This window comes from Lycorma delicatula, chromosome 2 (assembly GCF_047948215.1).
Source record: "Lycorma delicatula isolate Av1 chromosome 2, ASM4794821v1, whole genome shotgun sequence".
Classification (NCBI taxonomy): domain Eukaryota; kingdom Metazoa; phylum Arthropoda; class Insecta; order Hemiptera; family Fulgoridae; genus Lycorma; species Lycorma delicatula.
The window spans coordinates 74900152-74924176 of NC_134456.1; the positions used below are offsets into that span (position 1 = coordinate 74900152).

At 31.9% G+C, this 24025-nt stretch overlaps 1 protein-coding gene across 6 annotated transcripts in view; it reads right to left on the minus strand.

The window, feature by feature from the left end:
- Positions 1 to 24025, minus strand: part of by (focal adhesion protein tensin) — a 752581-nt gene that overhangs the window by 692723 nt on the left and 35833 nt on the right. The window contains exon 1 of one of the 6 annotated variants that reach the window (XM_075355568.1): positions 10625 to 10731. The exons of 4 other annotated variants lie outside the window; for them this stretch is intronic. In XM_075355568.1, coding sequence (XP_075211683.1) covers positions 10625 to 10654 — 30 coding nt within the window. In that variant the 5' untranslated portion in view covers positions 10655 to 10731. Of the gene's footprint in view, positions 1 to 10624; positions 10732 to 24025 lie in introns of those variants that run through there. One more of the 6 variants, XM_075355566.1, reaches the window with a different exon arrangement.

Genomic DNA, 24025 nt, shown 5'->3' on the forward strand with positions numbered 1-24025 from the left:
TATACCAAACTTAGAGCTGGCGATGTGGCGGCCACGGTCAAAGTTATTTGCAGGTGTAACGGAGACCTTTCGTCGTCCACATGCCCCCCGCGATGGCAAGCATGTAGCTAAGGTGCCCATGTTCGGATCATGGGAGCCCTGAAAGCTTCGGTGTGTAGGGGCCTGGAGTCAGTGCGGAGACTGCGCATCCGCTCTCTGCCAGGACATATGCCGGTTCCACCGGAGTACCGGAACGGACCTCCAGGGTTGGTAGCCCTGGAGTGGGGGTGCACCGTGGTGGCTAGCCTTACTACAGAAGGGATTATTTGTTCATGGAAACTGAACAACTAAACGTGGCAGAGGGTTCACGCAAACACCCTCGTTTAGAACCGGCCGTTTCGCCTGAAGCAAAACGGAGAAAAAGTGCGGAAACTAAAAGGATTGAGATTGAGGCTAGAAAAAGCTTACAAAAAGCTTTTTTTAAAAGTAGTAATGTACCGAAACCCAAATATTTGGTCATTACAAAGGAGGATGGAAATTTCTCGAGGGTGAGTCCTTTTCTCATCGCTCGGGAGATAACCAAATGCGCTGGTGGACCTGTAAAAGAAATAAGGAAGACTTTCATGGGACTTCATGTTGAGACTGTAAATGATGTCCAGTCTCAAAAGATTTTGGGGCTTAAAAAGATTGGAGAACTGGCTGTACATGTCGATCCCCACAGTACGCTCAACACCTCAAGAGGTGTGGTCGTCTGTCGGGATCTTCTAAATTGCACGGAGCAAGAAATTGTTGAGGAGTTGTCATCACAAGGAGTAATTGAGTGTCGCCGATTGAACATGAGGAGGAATGGCGAAGTCCTACCTTCAGCCTCTCGTGTTCTCACATTTAACCGGCCTACCTTGCCGGAGAAGATTAGAGCGGGGATACATAGATTGGATGTGCGGGCATTTATCCCGCAACCTATGCGATGCTTCAAGTGCCAACGTTTTGGCCACACCGCTATCAAATGTGAGAGAACGCAAATATGCGTGTGCGGCGAAGAGGTGCATGAGGGAGAGCCGTGTAAAGATCCCCCTACATGCATCAATTGCAAGGGACAGCATTCATGTAGATCCAGGAATTGTCCTATCTACAAAGAAGAAGTAGCTGTGCAGGAAGTTAAAACCCTGCAGAAAGTCAGCTACATCGAAGCCAAAAAGATTGTTAACGCCTGCAAACCTAGAGCAACAACATCTTATGCTCAGGCTGCGGCTACTGTTCCTGCTCCTGCTCCGATTGCTGTAGATGAGACTCAAATTATAAATAAACTTGCGCCTACTTTGGCTAACATGATTGAGAGGATCATCGAAAACAAGATGAAACCTTTTGGCAATAAAGAATTTGTTAAGCCAAAGATAGTGGTACAGCCTGCTGAAGATAAATCGATAAAAGTGAAAGTTGCTCCTCCAGAAAAGAAAACGGACACCAAACCAGAATGTCAAGTCCGTCTCAGCGAGATTCTTGATGAAAAGAAAAAGGTGATACCTACAGAGACTGTTATGGAGGCTCCCAAGCCTCCTGTAACTGAAGTAGCCTCAGAGGCCACAAAAAATCACATAGGGGGGGCGAGTGTCCCCCCCTCCCACAGGCGGTGACCGGAGTGACCCCCGTGTTGGGGAGCGGCCAGGTTGCCGCCTCTCAATCGGCGCCTGAAACCGGCGCCGATCCATGCCCGTCGTCGTCGGCGGCTTCGGTGGTCTCCGATACGGAGACCGGAAGCCTTACAGGCGACGACCTTCTCCGCGAACACGATGCTGTTCGTAGGATGGAGAAGAAAAGGAAAAAAGGATGGCCGAAAGGAAAACCTAGACAATAATTTAATTAAAAATTAGCGAGTCGATTGTACAATGGAACATCATACAATGGATGTTTTTCAAACATCCATGAGCTCCAACGCTTGGTACATGACGTAGACCCGATTTGTATATGTCTGCAAGAAACGCATTTCCGCCGAAATGAAAATTTTAAATTAAAAGGATTCGATATATTTCGGCGAGATCAACCGCCAAATGTAAGAGTTAGAGGTGGAGTAGCTATATTAACATCGACTAGAGCTACCACCGAAGCGGTTGTTCTAAACACAAACCTACAAGCGGTCGCCGTTAGAATGAAGCGTCCGCTCCAGGTCACTGTCTGCAGCATATACTTGCCGTATTTTGATTGGAATAAGGATGACATAGCAAGACTAATTTCCGAGCTTCCCCCACCTGTTTTACTGGTGGGTGACTTTAATGCTCATAATTCTCTTTGGGGATCAGATCGAGTAGATCCCCGTGGAAGAGAACTGGAAGGGTTCCTGATGAATTCAGAACTTATCATTTTAAACGACGGATCAGGAACCTTTTTCAATGCCAGAGATGGATCGACGTCCTGTATAGATCTTGCACTTATAAGCGGATCGATAGCACCGAGGTACAGCTTCCATGTCATAGACGATCTGCATGGAAGCGATCATTTCCCTGTGCAAATTGTAACTGATGTTACAAGAACAATATATCCCATCCCTAAAAGATGGTTAATTGAAAAGGCAGACTGGACGAGCTTCACAGCTAGAACGATACTCCCGGAAACAACTGGAGTTATCGGAGACGATGTCGACGCCATAACAAATGCAATAATTGAGTCGGCATCGAGATATATTCCCAAAACATCTGGGAAACTTACGAAAAAACCCGTTCCATGGTAGAACGATGAAATAAGTGAACCTATAAAAAGAAAGAAAAGGGCGTATAACACCTTTAAGAAGCGTCCTAGCATAGAAAATCTTGTTGCCTTTAAGAAATACAGGGCGTATGCAAAACGTCTTATGATAGACTCGAAAAAACGATCCTGGCAGCAATACGTGTCATCCATCGACAAAACTACTACTGCATCAGATGTTTGGAGGAAAGTGAAGGCGATTTGTGGGCGTAATGATTTTGCTCCCATAACTAGCCTTCAAGATGAAAATGAAATAAAAGACACTCCATATGAAATTGTAGAGCTGTTATCCAATCATTTCGAAAAGGCCAGCAGAACGGCCAACTACGAGGAAGGTTTTCGAACCAAAAAAGAAGAACTCGAAGGTCTACTAAGTTTTAGAACTGAGTATAATTACTCATATAATGTACCATTTAAAATGGGAGAATTCGCGAAAGCGTTGGAAAAAGCAGGTAACACAGCTGCCTGTCCGGATGAAATCCATTATAATATGATCAGGCAGCTGAATACCACTGCAAAAAGCAGATTATTAGAACTTTATAATAAAATATGGCGAGATGGAACATACCCGCAGCAGTGGAAAAAAGCTCATGTTGTTCCAGTACCAAAGAAAAATAAAAATTTTACAGACCCCAATAGCTATCGTCCTATTTCTTTGACGTGTGCTATGGGAAAAATACTGGAAAAAATGATTAATAATCGACTCGTCTGGGTTTTGGAAAAAGAAAACCTGATATCACCGTATCAAGCAGGTTTTCGGCAATACCATTCTACCACTGATCAAATGATCAGCTTAGAGGACATTATATATAACAGCTTTATTAAAAGGAAACATTGTGTCGGAGTCTTCTTTGATCTTCAGAAGGCTTTCGATATGACCTGGCGTCATGGTATAATGCTCCAGATACATGAATGGGGCATTCGTGGCAATCTGCCTATACTGCTCAGTAACTACATGAATGATTGTACCTTCCAAGTACGCGTCAACAATGAATATTCATGTGAAAGAATCTTGGAAAATGGCATACCGCAGGGTTCGCCGTTGAGCGGTACCTTGTTTACCATTGCCATTAATAAATTGATACTAGCCATTCCAGTAGAAATCAGCAAAAGCGTCTATGTTGATGATCTGGCAATTGTGTATGCCAGCAACAAGACTGCTATGGTGAGGTACAAATTGCAACGAGCGATCAATGCTCTAAATGAAGTTGCAAGGAATAACGGATTCCAATTCTCACCAGAGAAAACGTGCTGTGTACACTTTTGTAGGAAGAGAATTCCTCATCAAAGTCCTGCGTTGACAATTGACGATAATCCAATACAATATAAAGATAGCGTAAGATATTTAGGACTAGTATTGGATAAATCCCTTACATGGGGATTACATATACAGAACTTGAGTGATAGATGCAAAAGAGCCCTAAACATTATAAAATGTTTATCGAATTTAAATTGGGGCTCAGACAAAGAGACATTATTGAGATTGTATAAAGCATTGGTTCAATCTAAACTAGACTACGGATGTATCGTATATTCATCCGCTAGAAAGTCGCACTTAAGAAAGTTAGACGTAGTTCATAATAGCGGAATAAGATATGCAACAGGCGCTTTCCGCACAAGTCCGGCGGCTAGTCTGATGTCTGAAGCCGGAATAATGCCACTACATTATAGAAGAGAGATCCTTTTGTTAAGATATGCAGCAAAGGTATGGGCTTTCCCTGCTCATATAAATAATAAATTGTTTACGAATCATCCTATGGCTGCAGTATATGAACATCGTGCTACCTATTCCAGACCAACCGGAATTAGGTACCACGAATTAAGAAGAAAATATGAAATTGCTATACCAGAGACACTAGCAATTTCTACTAGAGAAATACCGCCGTGGCTCTTGCCAGCGGTAAATACAAGTTTGGATCTGTCTCAAGGAGAAATAAAAAAGAAACCAGCAGTGATCATCCAGCAGGATTTTTTAGCAACAGTCAGTAGTTACGAAGAACATATTAGAATTTATACTGACGGTTCTAAAACCGTACATGGTGTTGGATGCTCGATAATGTAAATGAAGAAGCCCACTTTTGGAGACTGCCAGATGTGGCCAGTGTCTACACGGCAGAACTCACTGCAATTCAGCAAGCTCTTCGCTACACTGAACACTATTGCAAAGAGAGAGTGCTAATATGTTCCGATTCATTAAGTGCAGTCGTCGCAATTCGGAACAAGAACATTAAGGATGTCCTAATTGCAAACATCCTGTCCATTTTATACGTACTAAAACAACGAGGACAGCGATGCGTATTTGTATGGACTCCAGGGCATGCTGGTATTACAGGTAATGAAATCGCAGACGAAGCTGCCAGAAAGGCATCAGTCTGCGATGACTTGGATGCATTTCCTGTAAGAGTGGCAGATGTTAAAAACCGTCTAACAAACATAGTAAGAAACAAGTGGAACGCTGAATGGAGGAGTTTAAATACAAAATTAAACTCAGTTAAAACTTCTCCTTGTAATGGAAAAGCGACTTTAAGTTGACTCGCCGTGAACAAGTAGCGGTGACCAGACTTAGAATCGGTCACACGCGATTAACAAATTTATATTTGTTAACCGGCGAAGTGAGACCAATGTGCGGTGTTTGTAATAAAACACTGACAATCAAGCATCTAATAGAAGAGTGTACTATATATGAGGACCTCAGAAAGAGGTTCCGTCTTACAATAATATTAGTGCTGATCTGGATAATGGAAATGAAGAAAATATAGTTGCATTTTTACACGCCAGTGGACTTCTTAAAAGTCTATAAAATGGAAGTTTAAAGCTGTGGTAAAAGATACTCTAAGCGGTAGTTTTAAATATACATATAAGGGAGTCTCGAAGCGTGGCACGTATAGTGACGGGAGGTAGCCCTCTTGCCTAGGCCATTTTGGCTCACCTGCATTCAAGAGTAGTGAGTCGGGGTGTATCCGATGATGGCATGGGGGACCCTCAAGGGTGGATTGAGGGCGCGAGGCTATGGGTGTACGCCGTGCATGCCTATGGCCTGATATAAGAAGGATTCAACTGCCACGGAACCCTGGCACGACTGATATACTGCTCAACGGCGGTTCTGGTCGCCCCGAGGGTGCTTAAACAAACTATAAATGAGACTTCGTAAAAGAAAGAAAGAAAGATATGGTATTGATCAGTTTAATTTTAATTTCATGGTCTTTTGAGAACCTATCTCAAATTTTAATATTGGGGCCCTTTACACCCCGTAAGTGTTTGTGATTGTCCTTGTCTTTTATGTTTTAATGTTTATTGTGAAGTTTGTGTTTTTAAATAAAATGTAAGGGCCCTTTACACCCTTACATATGACGATCCTGGAGATAATAATTTCTTTTAAAGAATGTGACGAGGGCTATTGACCTTAGCAGTCGATGACCGTAAAAATTCAGTTAAAAAAAAAATATATATATATAAATATAAAAAAGCAGACAACAAAGTTGTAATACTTTCCTAGTTTATTAGAAACTACCTATCTTTCAGACCAGCGTTTCTCAAACTGAGGGTCCCCGGTGATATGAAAGGGGGGTCGCGAAATTAGCCAACAACTCTACACGTAAACAATAACGAAATCATTTTATGGAAAAAATAATCATTTATGATAAACATTTTACTGAATCTATGCATTTTAGAGAAAAGTTTTTCAAACAAAAAATGTAGAGGACATCCTCCTCTACAATTAATGTTTTTGAAGTTATGCCGTATAATTTGAAATTGAAATACTAGGTGGCGCTGAAGTTCTAAAAAACGTTGTAAACGAGTAGACCCGTTTCGAACACGTCCCCAATTCACAACATTCTCGCACTTTCACAAGCTACAGCATCAAAACGGTAAGTCGTACAAGAAATTGTTTAAATAAAAGTTGTCTATTTTTTTTTTGAGATTAACAACTTTAACAAATGCAATACAGACGAAAAACAAATTTTTCCGGTGAAAAAACCGAAAAAACTCGTTTTTTACAACTTCAGCACCACCTAATATTTCAATTTCAAATTATACGGCATAACTTCAAAGGCATTAATTGTAGAGGAGAATGTCCTCTACATTTTTTGTTTGAAAAACTTTTCTCTAAATACATAGATTCAGAGAAAAACGCATTTCAAAAACTTTTTGAGTTTTTCAAAAATCTATGGGAGGGGAATGTTAAAAATCTGGATTTAAGCTTCCCTCATCACCCCTAACATATGGAAAAAACATCAATCGGTAGGTAAAGATTTTCAAATAAAAATACAAATTTACTGTACTATTAGTATTATATTGTTTATCAATAAAATAATTATAGCGTTGTTTTGGTACAACTGAAAGTTATTTATTTTTAAATTTATTAAAAATCTCTTTATGACTCATATTTACCGGCATCGAACAAACTGCCTTTATTATTGAAGTAACCCCCAGATGTAACTATGTTTTAGACGAGGATGTATAACCATAACACACATTTAAAGACGCTAAGCTAGATATAAATTAAGTCATCTCAAAACAAAATATAGCTTAATCCTGTTGAAAATTTAAGCAATTTGGTCATCCTATGAAAATTTATCATCCAACAACACGTCACTGATGAAAATAATATTATTTTTATGTAATAGACATAATATTAACAATATTATGTCTATTTTAGAAGCAAATTGTAACGGTTGTATCTATACTTTTTTAAAACATGACTAATTTATTTTTAATTTATGGTTCACTACGACACATATACCGCCCACCGTTCGTATTTATAAACATAAAAAGAGGTGGAATTCAGCTGAACAGAAGTGAAAATATTCTTATAATTCATTCGGAAACACATCTGTGAATATCGTAGGATAACTAATGCAAATCTCTATCACCTGAATACACAGCTTTCATCAATTGATTTCTTGAACTTAATGATTGAAAATAATTATGTACTTGAACGCCTTATTTTACAATGTATAATAATTGTTTTTTTATCAGATATTTTCTCTATTTTCATATAATTATTTTATATCAGTTTTATATTTAAAGGTTGTCTCTTTTATTAAAATTTTAAACAGTTGAATCGTATGGAATGTAGATTAGAATTTAGTCCATTATTTAATACTCGAATGCGCCCAGGAAAAAACAAAATACTCGATAAATATTGCAACTAATTTTTATAATTTAATTTTAGAATTATTTAACCGCAAAATGTATCAGATTCCTATTTTACCACAAATATCATTGATTTCTTCTGTCTTATAAGAATTATATTTCCAACAAATCATGAGAGTAGAATATAACATTACATCATACAATGAAAACACATACTGTTGACGTTTGATAAAAAAAATAAAATAAAATAATTGTCAGTGTTTATTAATCATTACGACTAGAATATAACAAATCAAATAATAATTGTTTTTATTAAGAAAAAAGTAAAACATCTTAGTAGTTAGAATAAAATTAAAAACTTGAAGTTATTTTCTAAACAATCTTCTTTATTTTATAAATTATTTTAACTACTTAAACTCTTAAAATAGCTTTTTTTTAAATTATATATATATATATATAATATATTATATATATATATATAATATAATATATATAATATATTATATATATATATATAATATAATATATATAATATATTATATATATATAATATATTATATTATATATATATATATATATTATATATATATATATATATATATATAATATATATATAATTTATTTAATAAATATTAATCAACCAACTAGCCATCATGTTACATTACGAAATACCAGTAAAACTATTAATAATTTATAATTCATAATAGAAAAGACAAAAATGTAACTTAGAGAATCGGTTTTTCTTTAAATTATATTGCATGACTGTCCCCAAAAATTACATGTTTTTTTTTTTTTGCTCGAACCGCCACATAAGTTTGAAGTTAGTGCGTGAGATCTAGAAATACAATTTTATAGCATATGAAAAATACTTGACCGGGATTGAACCCGATACCTCCAGACGAATGACCGAGATATGAAACCACCCCACCATACAGATCGACAACTAAATTATCTTCTCACATTTCTGGGTTCACTCAAATCTTAAAACAAAACGAACTGGATTTAGAAATAGAATGTGTAAACTCTAAAACTACTTCTTAATTCATATATTTACTTTTATAAGAGGAAAAATAAAGCAGGAAAAAGGGGCAAAACAGCCTTAAATATTAAAATACAGTTTATATTTCGTATCCGATTTTACATTTACGCATGGAAAAAGTAATTCCATTTTATTAAATTAAGATCATTCTTTAAAAGGATGGTAAATCTTAAAATTCCGTTTTAGAAAAGGTTTTATGTATAACACCTAATTGCTATTATATTAAATAATGCAACAACGATAGCTTACAACAGGCAAAACTAATGATGTTCATAAAATCACACTTTTTTAATAAATTAAAATTATGTCAATTAAACTAAGATAAACAGAAATAAATATAGATAAAACGGTATTTACGTGTTAGCCCCTCGACCAATAAATTGCAAACTTTTGGGTTATTGTTAATATCACCCGATATTACCATTTCTATAACCATTTATTTATTTTATAAATATAATTAAACCAAACTTAACCTACACTCGCTTCGCTCGCTAACCTTGACTAATTACAGTTATTTGACTAACACAGTAATATTTTGAGTATTTAAATTCTGTAATTATTGCAATTATTTATTATTTAAATAATCAAAACATTACTGCTAATTAGTCGAGGTTAGCGAGCGTACGTTTTAAGTTCGTTAATTTATATTGGTTAATTATAAGCACTAATGCTTATATTTTTAATATGTACAATATGTTAATGATCCCGTAACTTTGAAAATACTTCAAAGTTACGGGATCATTACGGTTATGATCGACGGGCTAATGCGTAAGTACCGAAAAGTCACTGAATTGATTAAATGAAATTTTATTACCCAGTACAAACTCTTCAGTAATTTATCCATCAGTATAAATGATACGTTGATAAAGAAACGACACAATGTCGTGACGGATCAGCAAGATAATTTGGCAGGGGATGTAGGAGGTTGTACCAATAACAGACGCGTATTTTTTGTAATAAAATCAAATATCCCTTCACTTGTATTGAAACTAATAATGTATGTAAATAATATAAAATATAATTTTAATAATATAAAATTAAAAATATAAAATATATTTTATATAATTTTAATAAAATCCTAACTTTACAACAATAAATCTGAAATCTAAAATAATTTATTCAATAAATGGTACGGCTTTGATCGTCGTATATCATAAACTTATACATATGATTCTTCATAGATAAACGTAGGTCTTGAAGTATGACAGCAGCGTTATTAACTAAATTAATAAATATTTATACAAACAAAATCACATTAATAAATTTTTTTTCGGGAAGTTAGTTAAAAATGATACATACACGTTTGATTAGAGATTCTCTCGCCAGTATAACAAGTATCTCATAAAATTCAACAAGTATCTCATAAAATTCAACTACAATTTTATTTTATAACTAAACCAGTCCAATAAATAATTTTAATGTTTTAAATTTTAAAACATAAAACCGTCTTAAATTTTAATGTCTATAAATACTTTACTGCATATTAATAAAATAGCAAAAATTTAAAACAATAATTTGTCTAAAATATCTTTTACTTCTTTTATACAGACAGGAAGAAAAGCAATATTCTAACTGGAAAGGTATTACAGAAAGGAAGAAAATAAAAATCCAAAACCAACGATAAAATTAATTTGTATCATATTTTGATAATCTTCAGATATAGCTTATAATTAAAAAAAACCTATTTATTAAAATTACGTGTGTAGTACAAACAAAAATGAATTATTTCCTGTTAAAAAAAGATAATAAATAAAATAATCAAATCATCACCTGGGAATAATAATAGTAATAAGAATCCATGTTACGTAGCTTTATTAACACGCAAAAACAAGCGCACACAACCCATACCTAGACGATACACAACGCGGACTGAACTGTTGATCAGCAAAATGAGTACAACAGCGCTCTGCGGTAAAACTGCGAAACATTGCTTCCTTCACTCACGTGATACTATTATAATAGTGTATATACCATACATTAATTATAAAAACCGGCATCTGCAAAATTATTTATTTGTTACAGTTATAGCAAAATTAGCTTTAGACGCTAAGATGTTATAATACTTAAATATAAAATCCAATAAATAATCATATAAAAGAGGTCATACAGCTGTGTAAATATTTTAAATAATTTATCGACTAAAACATTTAAAATTTTAAATAGATAAAATTGTTAATCTGTTAAAAATAACAGCATACTTCTATAGTATTTCTAACAATTTTACTATAAACATAAAAATTTTATTGAAGAATATAAAATACCTGTTCATAAATATTATAATTCATCAAATCCCTAAAAAAGTTTCAAATTTTTTTTGTTTAAAAAATAAAATAATTCATAGACTAACTATTTTGTTATAATACAAATTTACCTTTCTTTTTCTGTTTAGACTCCGGAACAACCGTAAGGTATTATTACTTCAGAGGATAAATGAGAATGATATGTAAATGAAGACTCAGGTCTTGTACAGTCTCACGTCGACCATTCCTGAGATGTGTTGTTAATTGAAACCCAACCCCAAAAGAACACTGGTATCAATGATCTTGTATTTAAAACACCGTATAACTGCCTTTACTAGGATTTGGACCTTAGAACTCTCGACTTGGCAGTCAGCTTATTCGCGATGAGTTAACCACTAGGCCCGTTGGGTTAATACCAATTTACTAAATATTATAGATAGTGCCTCTAAATTATACTTTAAAGGAAATCCGTAATATTTGTTAAAATTTACACATACATCTTTAAGATTAACATATCCTTTAAATTTATTTAAAACCAAATACATCGTATTTCAGACGGTCCATAAAAAAATCATTGATAATATTGAAATTAGGTATAATCAAAAACATTTTCTCACAACGAAAAATAAAAAAAAAATATCATAAGTCAGTTATTTTGTATGGTTATTAATCTAAGGTATTTATTATACATAATTGGGATATATATCTATATACTCGTAAATATTAAAATGAGTATAAAAGAAACCTTCTCTTTTACCTTCTAAAAAATCCTTTTTTTTATACTATAAAGTGAATATTTCGCACACAAAAATATTGTTACTTATATACATTAAAAAATGTTTTAAAAATTATAATTTATTCGAATCCCATCGCATAACAGGAGGGGACGGAAAATATGAGTTTCACAATAAATGTTATAACTTTTTACGTATTGCATATTTTGAAACAATTCTAAAGCCATTCTTAAGAGGAAAGTGCAACCTAGTAGCCCTATGCAACCTAGTATGGATTTTATTCTAACCACTTCCACAAAAATTATAAAATTTTCTAGTTTTTTCAAAAATTCTAGAGTAAATTTGCCTTGAATAATTTTTTAATAATGTTTGTGTTATGAATTATGTTAGCTGATACTAAATTATTCAGAATATATAATGTTTCGAGCAATTTAAAAAAAAAATTGCTCTAGCTCAAATAGAACTTAAGTTAAGTTAAGTAAGTTATGAAGTTTTGGGATTGAAAGTACCTGAAAATAAAATTTTTACAAACAGACTAATAAAAAGTGTATAACTTAATAGTTTTTACTAATTCCTAGAATTGACGTTTTGGAGATCGAAATTTTGTCGACATTATGGAAAACTAATAATGTTATTACAAGTTTAATATACTAACAAATACACAAATAATGTTTATCAATATCCTAAAATACATAATCTAAATATTTACTAAATATAAACACTGAAATACAACTTTTTAGTGGACATGAACATAACCTAAACGCGACAAAAAATCCCTAAATATAAGAATAAATTAAAATTAATTTATTCATCACAAATTACAAAATGACCTAAAAAAACGTAATTTTTAAAACGTAAACATTACATACGTACAAAAACACATCAACTATTATTCAGTTTATTTTTAACTACGAATGGCCGGCCTTCGTGGCGCGAGGGTTAGCGTCTCGTCCCGGAGGTCACGGGTTCGAATCCGGGTTAGACATGGCATTTTCTCACACGCTACAAATCATTCATATCTCATTCTCTGAAACAATACTCTTTAACTGTGGTCTCGGAGGTTAAAAAAAATTGCTGCCATCTTGTAAACAAAATATGTACTAATAAACAGCGATGTAAGCTTTCAAAAACAAAAATTACTTCTGTAGCGAACAAAATTCCTGATATAATCGTATTAAAATTTCCAGCTTTTTGCGGGGGCGGGGGAAAACAACATTTCACCATGGCACCGTCATGCAAATAATTTTTTTAATAATATTTTTAGTCATAAATCTTGGGAAAAAATATATCAGAAAAAAGAGAAAGATATAAACTATTAAAAAAACATAAAGTAAAAATTTTTTTGTTAAAATATTTTTTTTTGTCATTTTCGTGGGTAGACTACCCCTTAAAAAGAAATATAAGACCATTTGAAATAAAATTCTCGAATTAAACCAGTAAAATATACATATTATCTGTATACTTATTAACAATATACTACATTGCATCTGTGTATATCACGATAAATGATAGATTAACTGATAAAAAAAAGTTATCCACTTTTATACCTTCTTAAGTTGTAGGTCCGGATATTAAAGAGAGATTTCAAATGTTGGATTTGATTGACCTTGTCAAAAGTTCATTTACACAATCATACCTAACACTAGATATAAACATTTTTTTTTTTTTAAGTAAACACGATTCTTTCATACTTATTTTACTTATTGCTACGTAAAAAAATAGATTACAAATAATTAATTTATACGCTTCATTTGTAAAAATTTGTAATTTATTCATAATTATTTAATTTTTTTTATTCTTTCCAAATAAATATTCGTTAAAAAGACTGTCAAAATACGTATTTTTTTTTTTTTTTTTTTTTAGCAAGCAATCAATTATACTACTTATTATCCTCTAAATTATATTAAAAACAACTGGTTTTAAAAACTGCTAAATAAAAACTATAAAATGAATTAACAGTGAAAAGAATTCTTCAACTTTGTTATAAAAGGATCAAAATGAATGATGATCCTTATAGAATGTAAAAATTGTAGATGAATCAATATGATATGGGCTGTAAAGAGGAAACAAAAGAATTAAAGATTAAAAACCAACAATTCATCTTAGTATAGTATAAAAATCAGCTTGCAGAAGTTAACAGTAAATAATTATTATAAGCTTTTTTTTAACTCACTATGATCAAAACAGTCTCCTCAAATCACACATCTAAGGAATGGTTAACCTAGATTGTACAAGACAATTACATTTACACATGTATTCCTCATTCATCCTCTGAACCACTTACGGTGGTTCCGGAGCCTAAACAGAAAAAGAATGTAGATGTTACCAGAGTAACACCTTGTTACTTTGTAACAGAAAAAGTAAAAATTTTATTTATAGTATAACAGAGATAAGATTATTTTAGATAATATATTTCCCTTAAATCCAAATTAAAAAGAATTTAATTTATTGTTATCTTCCAAAAATTAAATTTTGAGCTCTAGACATATTTTTTTTCTAACATTTTATAGAAACAGAAACTTTTTCTGGTCTAAAATTACCTACTAAATATAGTGACGATACATTTTATCAATTAAATTAGATTAGTTTAGGCTAGAATATTGATTTCATAACATTTAAATTATGAATTTCCATGAGTATGTATAAAATTCTTCGTCTTTTCTGCGAGTGAAAATTTATAAAAGAAGATTATGCTAAGCGGTGTCCTGTTTTAATTAGACTTTTATGAATTTAACCTGTTTACGACTCAGCCAATTACGACCGAACATATTGCTATTTTTTTATTAAATGCTGCACTATGGTTCCCTGCTATTAAATATAACGACCTAAAATGTAACGATTTTTCACTTTTCAAAATTTTCTGTTTTAAATATCCAGGCAGTGCAGATCCTTTTTATTTCAAAAATGAAGACTTAAAAAGTGAACCAATCAGGTTTGCAGTTCACCGATAGTCTAGAAAACAGACTAATAATCATCGAATCATCATCTAGCTGGTGTTCTTTGTATACAGTTAATTATGTTTGTTTTTTGTAAACAGTAAATTATATTTTTTGCAAATAATTCAGTAAAAAAAAAAAAAATTTAAATACAGTATTTATCATTTTATTTAAATGTAATATATTTTGTTAATTTTATTCAATGATTCTGACTAAAACGCGCGCGCATACCGTATTTCATTTACGCGAGTGTGGCGGTACTAACGGCCACTTTAAAAATTTTTTACACTTTAAATATTATTCATTTTTAATTCTACCGCTCACCTGCGACGTCACAACTTAGCAGACGATTACAGCAGCTGTACGTCAGTGCTACACTAGAGCTCCTTCTGGTGAGATGGATTACTATTGAGGCGGTATACCCACTTAGCCGCTAGTTAGATAATTTTTTGGGTTGCGGATGTGATTTTACAAATATTATTTTTTAATTGTTAACAAATGTGCCTAAGAAAAAGTAAACCTTAATTAGGCGAAATCTCGAGATACTGAGGGTAACCTTGCTTTACAGCCTCACCCCCTTGACCTTTAAGTTGAAAAATTAATGGAATTAATGCCTATAAGGAGAAGTTATCTGGCCAAATATCGGTCCAGCATTTCTAGAGATATAAGGAGTACAAGGCCGAACACACACACACACGTACATCCGGAAAATTTACATTCAGTTTTTTTTTTTTAATTTTGGATTCCTTAGGTGTCAAAATGTATCCGGTGAAAACCGCATATGCCCAAATTAGACCGATTATAATACTTTTGCCTTCTAAAACTATTGCTCTGTTATAACGCTACACGGAAAGTAAAAAACCATACCGATATAATGAAAGCACGTTCTCCACAGTGATATGTTAATTTTGTCCAACCAATGTTGGTAAATTTAGTGCTAACAATTTTCCTATTAGGGTAAATCAGATTGTTTTTTACATTTTTGACATATTGAACTTCTAAAACCAGCATACATTTTATTTAAAATTCCGTTTTATATTTTATTTTAACTTTCGCGTATTATTTCAATTTCAATTACAGTAGTTAAATTCAGTAAAAAGAAGTAAAGTCTATGTTTAATGAAGTACTAGTTAAATTGTTGTGAAGTCCTTATAAAGAGTGCAAACTAAAGAATTCACCTTCACGAATCTATATATATGAAAATGAATGCTTGTTTCTTTGTCCCGTATGCGTTCGTTCCTATACTATTCATCCGACTGCGACGAATTAGTTTGGATCCGCTAGCTGGCGTTGGGGTTGAGGTATTTCGAAAAATTGCATTTATGGTTTAATTTGGCTCATATTCAGAATATATATTAGTTACGTGAAAAGAAATATTTTTGCAAAAACTATACCCGCAGGTGGCGCCGATGTCGAGATATTTACGAAACAAATACACAAACAAACTTTCTTCTTGTGTGTGTGTGTGTGTGTTTATAAAAGGCAATGTTAGCATGTGTCCGGAATGGACTTAAAAAATAAACTAGACCGATTTACGCGCGGTTTATGAAAAATGGTCCGCGTTGTCCAGAGAAGGTTTAAAGCTATTGAAATCCTCGATCTGACCAGCAGAAAGAAAGTTAGGTATATTTTGAACAGACTACTGTGTTTAGAAGGTAGTAGAATTAAATCTGATAAGTAGTGCTATTTTGACAATTGGATTTATTTACATTATGACTTTTATAAAGTGAAAGGTTAATTTTTGTGAAGCTCCGTTATGTTCACAGTTTTTTAATGTTTTATCAAACTTTTAATTGTGTTCATTTAATCTAAATATATATATATATATATATATATATTCAAATCTGGCAACAGCGAAGCATTGCCGGGTCTGCTAATTAAAAATAAATTTTAATTAATTAATTTAATAGTATTGACATAACTTCGAAAACTTCAGTCTATTTATAGGTTTTTTCCAGTTATATTTCATAAATATTCTACGTTTCAAGTAGATAAATTTGCCAGCAAGTTTAATTTTATCTCTTACCGCACACTTTACAACAAAAAAAAAGAAAAGAAAACAGTACCTTTACTTATGACTTATCAACCAATATGAACTTTACGCCTATGTTAAACCACGAAAAGCTGGTACCTGGTACGTGTGTATTGTTGATCTTAACACAGACCACTGCCTCTTATTTACTTACACAAGATAAATTACTGGGTATCAATCAGACTTGTGTAAAATACTTAATAAAATTTTTATTTATAAAAATCTCACTTCATCAAAACGTAATAATAGTTGTGTTTTTTGGTAACAAGAGTATGTAACATTCATGTACTTATAATCGATTTAAAAAATATCCTTTCCTAGCTGCAAAACTGCTACCTAGATATACAGATATCTGTAAAGTTCAAAATGGCCAAAGAGGTTGAGGACAAACAAATAAAAGATGTTTCCTTAATAGTTTTTAATAGGAGCATATGTTAAGTTTTGCTCTTTGTACATCGGAGTAAAATCGAGTTTAAAAATATTCAATTATAATATTTTTCTTTAGTTTTTCTGTAGTAGGTTTTTTAATAAAAATTTCTCAATGTAACTGATTAATTTGTATAGATTAAGAAAAAATAAAATAAAATCGTCCGCGAGTTCGTACCATAATATTATGAAGCATGTTACTAAACTTCAAACTCATCGGCAAGGATGTATGTTAACTACCTGGAAAAAAAATACGAAAACAAGATAAAATACTGAATATTACAGAATAAAATTTAATTCTCTACCGAAAAGCATTTGATTATATTTAATTTATAAATCCGATTTTTTACATAGAGCGCAAACTGGTTAAATATAGTTGAAATATTTCAGCTCTACGTAACAAGCTCCATTAAATTTCAAATTTCTTATGTTTAGAATTTATTAATAAAGCGACATTAGCAGATAATTAAAAATAATAATAATAGATAAATAATAGAAAAAGAGAGAGAGTAAAACCACGAAAAAATACTACGGATAAACAATGTAAAAAATAAAAGAGAAATGGCCAATAAAGAACAAGACTCGTTAATAAAATTTAATTAATAAAGAGAAGAAATTAATAATTGATATAGGAGAACGTTGTTGAATTGTACTCCGGTCAAAAGGAATTCTTTACTTACTTATTAATGCTCTTGTAATTAAATGGACAATACACAATTTGATACACTAGAAAGAAAAAAAAGAATGAAAAGAAAGGGTTGTTGTTTCATTATTTAGGTAGGCTACTCCTTTTTCTTTATTCTTTTATTAAGTTATACTTTGATTATAATAGCGGTCTGCAGTATTATATATTGTTTGATGTTCTATAAATTTAAATATCTCAGTAAATTAAGATTAATATTTAAGCAAAATATAATACTATTCTGTAATAGAACATCCACAAAACCTTAAATCTAGCAACGATATTCCTCAACTTGCGATATTCCCGGAATTTGCGAGAACTTAATAAATAATAAATCTTTCTCCATTAGATAAATAAAATTAATGGTAATTACTACTACATCTATTATGGAATAAAAAAATTGCACAAAGTTGTATAATGAATAATTAAACCAATATTTTTTCAATCAATTTTACGCTAGAAAATTCTGTCTTAAAATTATCTCAAACTATACTTTTTTTAATTTATTAAAATATTTATTTTTATATCATATAAAATCAGAACAATTTCAATTATAACAATTACGATTAGTCAATTAATCTAACACCCTTTCTAAAAAAGGATGTTAAGATTATTGTCTTGTCGCAAGAAGGAAGAGAGACACCCAGAAAGCCGTGGTGAGAAGGGGTGCAGAGGTCAATGGAAGAGAGAGGAATGGTGGAGGGTGACTAGTTGAACAGGAAGATATAATAGAGATTGTGATGCGGGATGCGAACAATTTGTAGGAATCCCGTACAAACTGAAGTAAAATAAGTAAATATGTTCAGAAAATAACAAATTAAAATTTATAATTCTAGAAATAAAAACATAAAATTCAACTGTATCTATATAAACAACTTTGTTTAAAAAAAATTCAAATAATAATATATAAAGATTCCTCAGTATATCAAGATTCTACTTATATCAACTGAATGGTCGTAGCGACAATCACAACTGTAAAAAATTTCATCCATATTATATGGACACAATACAATAATACTATGAGTATCAGTATTTTTTTTAAATTTTAAATTACTACTGGTAATTATACAATCTAATATTTGTTGTATAGGGGCGATCATGTTATTGTACACATCATGATACTATGCACTATAATTCCACTGTAACACAAAAATAATCACATTTGATTATTGATTATTCAAATCACGTTTGATTCATTGAATATAATTATATTGAATATAACCCACCGGGTTGGTGTAGTGGTGAACGCGTCTTCCCAAATCAGCAGATTTGGAAGTCGAGAGTTCCAGCGTTCAAGTCCTAGTAAAATCAGTTATTCTTACACGGATTTGAATACTAGATCGTGGATACCGGTGTTCTTTTGGTGGTTGGGTTTCAATTAACCACACATTTCAGTAATGGCCGAACTGAGACTGTACAAGACTACACTTCATTTACACTCATATACATCATCCTCATTCATCCTCTGAAGCAATACCTGACGGTAATTTCCGAAGGCTAAACAGTAAAAAGGAAGTTATATTGAATATACATTGAATTGAATATATAGTTAGTTACATTGAATAGTTTTGGTTTGCTTGGCACTTCTCCTGCCACCACCCCATTCGGTCGCCCTAAAGCATAAGACTGAATGTCTGTGCCACAAACGGCTACTGAACCTCAAAACAGTTTAGCGAAAAGTGTCCTAAATAGCTCCTAGAGCTTACCTAACGGCGTTGAATAGTTTAATAGAATATAGTTATCTACTGGTAATGTCTTACAGCAAGTGTTGGAAATCTCCTACCATTTCCTGAAGGCAGGTCTGACCCCTTCGCACCATATTTTTTGATACCCTTCGTATGAAATCAGGGATAATGAAATTGATCTATGCAGTAATGGCTTACTTTACGTCTTCAGCACGTGGTTTGCTCGATATACAAGTCCTCTCAAAAGATTCCAGAGAAAGAAGTATGGTGAAGTCAGGGGAACGAAGGGGTTAAAAGAAACCTTTTGATATCATGCGAACACCAAACATTTCTTTGAAAAATTCCACGGTGTTTTTTGATGTTATCCCGATGTTGCAGGCAACGACAGAGTTCATCAGGCTAAAGAAGAGCTACAAATTGCATAATTATATCCTGGTATGTCGGACTGTAAAGAGTTTCGTAAAAAAAATCGGACGCACTCGTCGAAAAATCGAACAAAAAACTTCTGAAAAAAAAACTTCTGTGAGTGCAGCGGCGATTTTTGTAAAAAATGAGTGGATTTTGTGTTGATCAATATCTGTTAACCTGACTATTGATGTAACCGCTAAGGTGAAAATACTCCTCATCACTAAACAACATATTATCCAGTATGCCCATCCCATTATTTTCCATCTGTGAAGTGCTAAACCACTAGTAATACCTTATTCTTTTAACTGTGTCTGGGGTATTTCAGTTCCTGTGCGCAATGAATTAAGTATGCATGTAAACCTAATTTCTTTGTGGCCATTAGTGTACTATCGTATGATATTCCTATCTGCAATGATAATTTACGCAACTTTTCCAGGAAAACTGTTCAAGTCAAACATGTAATCCGCGATAAAATAATCGCACTGTATATATCTGGATTGTTTATACACACTGTGTGTATATAGGATTTCTGACCAATCTATTGCATTTGAAATATTTCTACTTAGGAATGTTGCATATTTTGGGATACGTAATTTGTATTATCTAGTACAATATTACTATTGAAAAATAAAAAAACGGTGAAACTAAATAATTTTCTATTTTTCTTTAAAAATGGAGACGAAATATCTAAAGAAGATACAAAAATAAAGCTGATAATAAAGTTATAATACTTTCCTAGCACTGGTTATTTATTCATATACGGTGGAAAAATAATGATACATGAAAAATAAAATTTTAAACATCGATATTTTTAAAAAATGTTATCATCGGTCTCCAACCCCAAAACGTTTTTCGGGCCATCTGACTACTATCATAGTTAGGAAAACATAAAAAATTTATTAAAAATATATAATAAACAAAAAGACAAGCTCTTTTCAATTTTTGGGGAAGGGGAGAATTTTGGGCCATTTGTTTCTTAATGTTACGATAAGCATGTACACAAAAAAGGTTAATATAAAATGAGATTATGTTTACAAAATTTTGAGAAAATTGGCCCCAAAGAACCTATCTACCCCACCCCCTGGTTATATTAACCCCAAAGTTTTACCAACAAGTTGACCTACATACACGATGTGAGAAAATTCATTAAAATCGGTTTATCCAGTCAAACGATATTAAGTTTCAAACACACCAAGACTTGTACGAACGATATTACCCCCACAAATATGTTTAGAATATGAGTAGAATCTTGATATACTGAGGGATCTTTATATATTATTATTTGAATGTTTTTTAAACATAGTTGTTTATATAGATAAAGGTTTTTTGTTTTTTGGAGTCCCTGAACCATGAAACGTCGAGAAACAAATAAATTTTTTTTGACCTATTACCATATTTTCTTTCCTGCAGCGTAGCTCTAGAGCTACGATGCCAGGAAAGTGTAAATGTTTAAAGTATGTTAGTTTTATTGGAACAACTATATCTTGAGTCGATGGTTATTCTTAATTCCTCTTTTTGAAGAAGTAATATCGAATTTGTAAGGTTTGAATTCCCCAAAATACTACGCCGTATCAAGCAAAAAATAAAATAAGTTTTTCATGGTAACACTATGGGACAATTATCACAAGAAAAGAGAGAAAAGTTGCTAAAGTTTTTTTCTGTAGATTAACGAATGGAATTTTAACTTTTATTAATAAACTACGAAAACTTAATGTAGTTGATGATTAACTAAAAATTTTCTGCTTAATAGTTGATAATGAACCATAAGACCAAAAATTTTTGAATTAATCGAAGAAATCACGTTTATGAAAGTAATGGAAGTTTAAAGTTAATACTTCCTTTTGTTTTTCTGAAATATAAAGCAACAATTGAATTTTATCATAATAAGACTTGAACTGATTTTTACTGGATCATTAGAAATGTTTTTAATTGTATCTAAGCTTTTGATTTCACATCCTCAAGACAATTAATTAAAAGAACAAATATATTGCATAGTCAGCGAACTGAATCAATCGGTCATAAAATATATATTTTAAATCAATTAAATATATTAATAATAGAATTGGTGTGAGCATAGAATTCTTGGAAAAATGATTACAAAAAATATATAAAAACTTATAATAATAAAAGTGAATTTAAAAAAAATATTTTCGACTTATTTAGAAGAAAAAAAATTATAGAAGTCCATAGTTTAAAAAATAATTTTTTTTTTTTATTTTTAAAAATATGCCTTATTAAAAAAAATAAATAAACAACAAAAACAAACAAATAATTCGTACGTGTTTTGTTTTCAAGAAAATTACTTTTAAAAATGTTCTAATTATGCATGACTAAAAATAAAAGCGTGGGGAGCGCTCTAATTTTACGTCCCACGCTTTTCTTTGTGGCCATGCATAAATAGCAATTTTTTTTCAAGTAATTGAAAAAAAAATGATTTTTTACTTTTTGTCACGAATTGTATTTTAAGAAAAGTATGTTTTTAAAACTTAAAAACTTTTTTTATTTTCAACTTTTTAATCATAATTAAAATAAATTATTATTGCTTTTGTATTGTAATATACTTAAATTTCAAAAAATTTTATTTTTAAGATTTAGATTTAAAAAATTTAATTTTTTTCTTAAAATTTGAGAATATCTTATTTGAACATATTATATTCTCTGAAGTTATATTTAAATTATTTAAGTATTTAAACTGACAAGAGTTTGTCTTTTACTTTTAGTTGTTTTAATTCTTTAGCAAACAAAAAAAAATATTTATATGCAGTTTTACTGTTTATTATAACTAAATAATTAGTTTTCATTATCAAAAATGGTACCAGTGATTTATAACTAAATCATATGATTACCATACATAAATTTTACATGGTAAATTTACATTAGTTATTTTAAAATCCACTTTAAATCGAGAATCAAAATCAATAGGATCGATTGCATCATATAGATTCAGCTACATTCATCAAGATGTTTCCCTGGAATTTCCGACAACTTATATAAATTTTCTATACTTAGAATATAAAGAAAGTATGAAATTAACAGTGGAATATTGTACTGACACCCGACTAACGTCGCTATATAAAATTTCACCATTGTACGACGTCGGAAAATGGATTTAACGTTGCAACATTTGAGGATAACGGTTAACTGAGTATAACTGAAAGACAAGAAAAACACTTAACAAATAATAAAATTTATAGATTTCTTTTTACAGTTGGGAAGCCATCTATTTATATTCTCTATAATACGGATAGAAAAGTTTTTAAATTATACCATCCTGACTTAGAGGAAAAAATAGGTAACATCATATCGATAGACTGAAACAGAATGCACCCAGTGGTCCCAAACTTTTCCCAGTCACGGCGCCCTTTTTTTAATTAAAATTTTTCCATGGCGATCTACCCTAAGTAAAATTATGATTTCTCGTAAGTAAGAGATAAAAATAAATAAAACTCGTTTATCTTCATTATTTTTTATTTTATTAACATTAAATTATTAATTTTACATTTTTTGGTTCAATTAATTATGAAGCTTTTATAATGATTCGCAGCCCCCTCCCCCCTGTGAAGAGGCCGCGGCGATCAGTTTGGGAATCACTGTGCACACCATTGCAGGTTTACAAGTGAAGAGGACAGCTTGGTAGATAGCCAAATTTAACTGAATGAACATGGACCTAGCCGTAGAAACTCTTGGCTCTATCACAGACCCCTGATTTCCCCTAGCGCAACACCTAACTTATCATTTTGTTTTATCATACGCACAGATAAATCCACATATGATAAAGGGCAGCATCATTTTTGATTTTGGCAAGAAGTAAGGTTCTTACTTCTATCCAAAGAATACCAAAGGTTTGCGGAACAATATTTAGTGTTTTTCATGCGCCGGAGCATTCCCGGTAGCTAGTAATTTCAGCGTGAATTTACTACGTGAATCAGCCGTCCATCCTTCAATTCATTCCGTGGGTCCGACGCCAAAAATACTGGATTTTAATATAGGCAGACCTGATTTACAGCTCACCAATAATTTCGGTAACG